General features: G+C 47.4%; 1 protein-coding gene across 1 annotated transcript; it reads left to right on the forward strand.

Moving 5' to 3' along the window:
* Positions 1-1,756: 1,756 nt before the first annotated feature.
* LOC123491977 lies at positions 1,757-4,266 on the forward strand. Its single transcript, XM_045223561.1, has 3 exons — positions 1,757-2,230; positions 2,335-2,516; positions 2,604-4,266. The coding sequence occupies exons 1-3, from the start codon at positions 1,861-1,863 to the stop codon at positions 2,985-2,987; spliced, it is 936 nt and encodes a 311-aa protein (XP_045079496.1). The 5' UTR covers positions 1,757-1,860; the 3' UTR covers positions 2,988-4,266.
* The last annotated feature ends 3,204 nt before the right edge of the window (positions 4,267-7,470 follow it).

The raw sequence follows: 7,470 nt of genomic DNA on the forward strand, positions 1-7,470 counted from the left end.
CATATTTTTAAACTGTTTTCCCTGAACAGTGCTTAGAAATTAGAAAGTTTTAGGTTCAGCACTGGAATAACTTGATTTAAGACCCTATCCAGGTGAGGGTGGGGAAGTCTTAATCAGGCAGCTACTTGGTGGATAATGGTACACCGCTGTGGAGCGTGATTTGTCCTCTGTTGTTCTCAATCATGATCAATGATGTTTACTCTCAGGTACAGCCGGATATAGGGAGGTCGTTATTTGTAGATGATGGTGACTTATGGAAGAGGTGAAGAAATGTGCCATACATAGTCAGGAAGGTACAGGAAGCAATTGATGAGGTAGAGCGGTGGGCATTAATGTGGGGATTCAGGTTCTCTGTAGAGAACTCAAACAGTGTTCTTTAGTAAGAGGAAGGTGGGAGATGAGGTATGCTTGAGGTTATATGGGAGAAACTTGGAGAGGGTGGTGGCCTTCAGGTTCTTTGGGGTATACTTTGATACTAGACTGACCTGGGCAGAACACATTGAGAGAGTGGTGGGAAATTGTAAGAAGGTGCTAAATGTGATGCGCTGTCTGACGGAGTGGGGGGCTGGGTGTTCCTCATTGAAGACCATGTATGTTGCATTGATCCGATCTGTAATAGACTATGGAAGTATAGCATATGGTTCGGCAGGCCGGACCTCACTGGAAAGGCTAGATGTCATACAGGGGCAAGGACTCAGAATATGTAGTGGGGCGTTTTGGACGTCCCCAGTGGCTGCATTACAGGTGGAGATGGGGGATATGCCATTGCAGATTAGGAGACAGCAGCTGGCAATGAATTACTGGATCAACCTACAAGGACATGGGGTGTCTCATCCTGCGAAAGGGATTTTACAGGCATGCTGGGAACATGAGCGAAGACCGAACACAAGCTTTGGGTCGGTGGGTAATACCCAGGCGAAGGAGATGGGACTGTATGGAAGGGAGTTTAGTCCAACGGTAGTTATTCCTGTAAATCCACCATGGCTACTCCCATCTCCAGTAGTTGATCTAGAAGTGTTGGAGAGACTACTGAAAGACAGGGGGGGTGTTGATCCAGCTGATTTCTTTAAGAGACCTCTGGAATTCAGGATTTTGTGGCCATTTACACAGATGGTTCAAAAGATCCAAGGACAGGATGTACTGGGTCAACATTTGTAGTGCAGGATTTTAGTTATGGTGATAGTACAACAATGGAATACTCGACGCCTGTTGGCTAATGGGCAGGAATTCAAGCAGTTGATTGTTGATATGATAGCTAAGCCTGATGTCATTTGTATGCAGGAAACATGGCTCAAACCGAATGTGGTTTATCATACAGGGATATGTAGTAGTTCGTAGGGACCGAGATATAGGGGGAGGCGGGGGGGCGGGGGGGGTGTGCCCTCACCCGTCTGGCTGCTGACAGTGTACAGCATGGATGTGCTGTCGCGGCTTGACGAGGTGAAGGCCAGGGTCACCTCTGTCTTCAGGTCCATCTTAAAGATGGACTCCACGAAGAAGGAAGGTAACACTTTTGTCACACCATATTGAAAGTATACCATCATTTCATCCCTCCGCATCCCACTGACGCTCACTCTCTCCCACCCTCACTCTCTTGACAGGTGACCAAGAAGCTTAGCGGTTACACTTCGGACATGGCTGCCTGGGCCACAAACGTGGGGAATGAACACGGGCAGGTCCTCAAGTGTGTCCTCACTGCTGGTGAGGGTGAGGGCCTTATGAAGTGGTACCAACTCGCTGGGGTACCACCCCCCCCAGCTCATGTATGTGGACCGGGACTGTTGCTCCAGCTTTGGTGGAACGAAGACAGCTGCCATGTTTCCTGAATGGGCCAAGCGGTCCGAGCTGGGGAAGCAGTGAATGGTTGGCCTTACTGACGCAGAGGTCTACAGCCACTTGGGGAGGAGGGAGATGACTCTTCACTGCCGTTGCCGTACGCATGGAGCTGTAGAGACGGAACTCTTCCTCATGGACACGCTGGGGACCTTCAACATTGAGAAGGGGCATGACACCTTGGGCATTCCGCTGCTGGACCCCGTCCGCATCCAGGCAATCTGGCAAGAGCAGTGGCGTCACCTGAGCTGCATCCAAGACCCTCCCGGTGTACAGTTGTACACAGACACCGGCGAGCCAATCACCAAGGGCGGAGTGAAGCTGCCAGTGTATTGCTACACACGCAGCTCCACATCTCTGGAGTGGTACCACCTCCACCTCAACCGGTTCATCCCAGGTAATTACAACTATAGAACTATCATTTTGAAATGTTACCAGTAAAATCATTGACACTAAAGTGAGTTGTGTTCACCTTCTCATCACCCATTATTCTACTCTTAGGCACCAGTGCCAATGGAATGCATTTCCAGGCCTTCCTCCTGGATGGACTGGCGAGGTGGAACGACAGAATTAGCCTCTGCACTGCTACAGTGGCCACCTGCAGCATTCCCTCAACCAGCTCATTCAAAGGGTGCATGGCTCAGGTCAGGTTGAGGACTTCACCAAGCCTGGCGTGTACAGAGGTACGTTGATATATGTCATAGGTTTGTGTAAACATGTGATGCATTTTTATGTCATTAAGCTTTGTGTGCTCTCCCACTACATCGCAGGGGAACTCATTGGTCTTGAGTACCTGTACGCCCAGACCAACAAAGTGCTGCAGGCCATCAGCTTGGACACTGACACTCCGGACGAGGCCGACGCCACCGAGGGACCCTTGGAGGATGAGGGATTTCAGGAGGCGGAGGATGAGGACCCCACTCTCAACGTCCCCGACCCACCTCCGCCAGTTGCCTCATCCTCCACCTCTGCGGCAGCCCGGTCAGGTGATCCAGCTGACGCTCCCAGGTCTGGGTCATCCAGTCCGGCCGCCACCGACCGTGACCCTCCTGAGGCCCCTGAACACCAGGATTCTCCTCCCTCTGACTCCTCCTCAGGCTCTGAGGACATTGTATGTGACCAATAACATTGGAGTAGTATTACATTCAAAATAACAGATGTGTTATTACAGGGAGGGGGATGAATAGGAGATAGGTCAGCAAGTTTGCTTTCCAGTGCACAGGCCTAAAACACAATCCTATTCAAAACCTAGCCTTAACCACAAACCCCTTACCTTAACTCTAACCCTATTTGGGAGCTCAAAGGAATAAGTCAACTCATATAGGGAGGGATTTCCCCTCCACCTGTTGGACCAGAAGTAATGTTCCCAACACGCTGCTTAAAATCATTAGGAGCTATAAGGAGTCAGTCAACTAACTGGTCAGTCAAGTCATATAGGCAGGGCTTTCATTGCCACCTGCTGGATCAGAAGTAATGTAATGTTGCCAACACTGGCCTTAAATTCATTAGGAGCAATAAGTAATAAGTCACCTCATCATTCAAGTCATATAGGGAGGGGTTTTAGCGCCACCTGCTGGATCAGAAGTACTATTCACCATGGCCACAGAGAGCCATCATCGTAAAACAACAACAAATCATCAAATAGGCAGTGGTTTCAAAACTCTAAGCACATTTTCAAGTAGAGCACACCAAATCATACAGTTACTTTTTCACCAAACGTAATCAGTGTGTCATCTAGAAATGCATGCTTCACATTGCAATACATGTTCTTATAAAGTAATTGCTTTCCACAATGCAATGCTCCCATGACTTTTGATAGGATATTTTTCATTTGTTAGAATGTATGCGACTGTTACTTAATCCGACTGCTCTGAATTCATAACCTCTTAACCGTTTGGTGTTAACCTACAGATTTGTTTGTCTACTGCAGATTTGGAACACTACATCATGAAAATGTATGTTTGTGAAGTATAAAATGAGGGTAACTTGGGGGGAAAACGCCCCCCTTAAGGCAAATGTCTATTTTCTGACTGCACCAAAAAAAACAATGTTTGGTAAGATTTAGATATGTGCATACTGACTATCCTCAGGGGAAAGAAGTGGGACAAATTAATACTTTTTTTGGTCTTTAACAAAAACACAACCTTTACAAGAAGGCTGCGTTTGGCTCCAAAATGACCCCTGAAGATTAGCGTGTTAACATTTTTCAGTAATTGACCCTAACATACTCCCTTTAAATTGTACTATTTTATTAAAAACGGATTGCAACTTTTCTCTCGAACCAAGTGCTGTCACGCCCTGACCGATAGAACTCTAGTTAGTTTGGTCAGGGTGTGAATATCATGTGAGTTTACATTCTATGTTTGTACTTCTATGTTTGGCCGGGTGTGGTTCCCAATCAGAGGCAGCTGTCGCTCGTTGTCTCTGATTGGGGATCATACTTAGGCAGCCAGTTTTCCTGCCTGTGTTGTGGGATCTTGTTGTGTTCCTGTTTAGGCTTGAGTGTTAGCCCTTTGGATAGTCACGGTTAAGTTTGTTATTTTGGTTACTGTGTCGTGTGTTTATTAGTTAAATAAACATGTACGCCTTTCACGCTGCACCTTGGTCCGACCCGTCTCTTAACGTACGTGACAAGTGCATTATTTATCTATAGGCTCCCCTACTGGTATATGTATATACAATATGTTTCTAGATTTAATTACATTATATAGCCTATATAACTTTTACTCAATGACAAAATATTACATCAATGCACCTCAAAAATCATTTTGTTGCAGTGACTTAAAAAGTAGAAATGACAGATTACATTTTTTGTTGAGCAAGACTAGGGACGTCCAGGGAAAGTGTTGAAATAAAGGGGTTTCTGTGAGAATTACAGGAGGGGGGATGATATATACTGTGATGTACTAATGTTATGATGATGACTAATATGATTTAACTTCACAGTAAGTAGAGCAAAATGCTGATATTGACCAGATCAGAGACGTACGGTATGTAACACATGCATCCCCTATACCGTAACGAGTATCCTAAATGAAGTTGCTGGGGTCTATTGGATGAGGGGTGTCCTGAACTGTGCCTTTAGCATGTGAGAATTCCCTCAAACGGGAAATATCCCTTGCCAACTGGGCAGAGGCACAATACATTTCAGAAATGCATGCGCCGAGCCTTCCTGATTTGGCCAATTGTTTGGTTGGAGTTTTTCGGCCTGCCATGCAACTTTGACTATTGTAGATAATCCATTTGGAATGATTCCTTTTATTTCAACGCCTCAGGCAAGTAAAATGTGCAATACGTAGCTTTTAGATGGGTTAGTTAACAACATACATGGTTAGCAGACGCTTTTATGCAAAGCGACGTACAGTCATGTGCGCATACATTTTTACATCCCGGGGATCGAACCCACAACCCTGGCATTACGAGCGCCATGCTCTACCAATTGAGCTACAGAGGACCACGAATAAATAGATCAATTGTGCCTTTTTGATGGAAATAAGGAGGTGGGATTTTGGAGATCAGGTCATAATTTACCCGCACTCTCTGCGAATAAGGCGGGCCAGCCTACTGTCCTATGGCACGATGGTCACCCTCTTTGCGTGGATGGCACACAATTTGGTGTCCTCAAACAGACCGACCAGGTAAGCCTCGCTAGCCTCCTACAGGGCCATCACAGCGGTGCTCTTGAAGCGCAGGTCGGTCTTGAAGATCTGGCTGATTTTTTTCCCACAAGCACTGGAAGGGCACATTGTGGGCAGCTCAGTGGACCTTTGGTAACGACGGATCTCTCTGAGACACGGTGCCGGGCCTGTAACGGGGAAGCGCTCCTGCGCGCAGCCTTGGCGGCGAGCTGCAACCTGTAGGCTTTGCCACGGGTGGATTTGCGAGCGGATTGCTTGGTTCTGGCCATGGCGCTAGCTTCCTTCTTTAGACAGTCGGATTATAGCCACGAAATGCCCATGTGAAATGTATAAAGCCGACAGTGGCATCTGCTGATTGGACCCCATCGCCCCACCACCCCGATTGGCCCGTTGCGGAGGCCTCCTCTGTCGGCTATCGGAAAGGATGCTTTGCTTCAAAACAGTACACTGCGTGCCCAGAACAATACACTTTGCGTGCACCCGCAATAATACACTGCGCGCCCAAAACAATAGTACACTGCCGGCCTTTACGCGCAATAATAGTCGCCGAAGTCAAGAGTGAAATCTTATGTTCTAATCTAATGCTAGCTTGCTATGGCAAACGAGGCCAATAGTACACTGTGTGGACGCAACTGCACACTGCGCGCAGGCAAAAGCACACTGTGTGTGCAACAGTACACTGCCAGCCCTTTATGCGCAATAATAGTCACCAAAGTCAAGAGTAAAATCTTAAGCTCTAATCTAATGCTAGCCTGCTAGGGCAAACGATGCCAATAGTACACTGCGCGCAGGCAACAGGACACTGTTGCGCAATAATAGTCGCCAAAGTCAAGAGTGAAATCTTGTGTTCTAATCACCACATGTTCAATAATGGCATTTTACCCCTTTATTCAGATTACAACCTCTCACTTTCAGTTATTTGAAATGAAATAATCTCTCAAATATCACTATATCTAAAACAAGCCATAGAAAGTTGGTTGCAATTTCAATTTAATCATCCAGAAACGACAGAACAAACTCAAATGAGGATGAAGGGAGAGGAGAAGAAGTGGGGGCAGCATGCTGCTCGGGAGAGGTGGAAGGGGGGTTTAGGGTTAGTGTAGAGGGGGTGTTTAGGTTTAGTATAGAGGGGTAGGGAGGAAGGTGTGAGGGTGTGTTTTTGAGGCTGGGTAAAAAGGGGAGGGAAGGTGCTCCCCTGAGGTGTATTTAGTGTTATTGTTTGTGGCGGTATATAAGATGTGAATTTTCTTTTTATTTGATGTGGCTCAGTGGGTAGAGCGTGGCGCTTGTAACACCATGGTAGCGGGTTTGGTCCCCGGGGCCGATCACGTAAAATGTAAGCACACGTGATGGGAAAGCGTCTGCTAAATGGCATAGTGTTTTATTATTATGATGGTGTTGTTGGTTGGTTAGTTAACAGTGATGGGGTGATGGAAAGAGGAGGGTGAGGATACAGGAGTGAGTATGGTGTGGCGTGATGCAAATATTGTATGGAAATGAAATGATTTAAGATGTATGGTTTTTGTATGATTTTAATAAAAACCCTTAAATCAGAACCAAGCAAACCACTCGCAAATCCACCGGTGGCAAAGCCCCCAGGAAGCAGCTCGCCACTAAGGCTGCTCGCAAGAGCGCCCCGGCCACCGGCGGTATAAAGAAGCCTCACCGTTACAGGCCCGGCACCGTGGCTCTGAGAGAGATCCGTCGTTACCAGTAGTCCACTGAGCTGCTCATCCGCAAGCTGCCCTTCCAGCGCCTGGTGAGAGAAATCGCACAGAACTTCAAGACCGACCTGTGCTTCCAGAGCTCCGCCGTGATGGCCGTGCAGGAAGCTAGCGAGGCTTACCTGGTCGGTCTGTTCCAGGACACCAACCTGTGCGCCTTCCACGCCAAGCGGGTGACCATCATGCCCAAGGACATCCAGCTGGCCCGCCGTATTCGCGGAGAGCGCGCATAAATGAGGATGACCTGATCTCCAAAATCCCCCAAAGGCTCTTTT

The sequence above is a fragment of the Coregonus clupeaformis genome, chromosome 11 (genome assembly GCF_020615455.1).
Source record: "Coregonus clupeaformis isolate EN_2021a chromosome 11, ASM2061545v1, whole genome shotgun sequence".
In the NCBI taxonomy this organism is placed as follows: domain Eukaryota; kingdom Metazoa; phylum Chordata; class Actinopteri; order Salmoniformes; family Salmonidae; genus Coregonus; species Coregonus clupeaformis.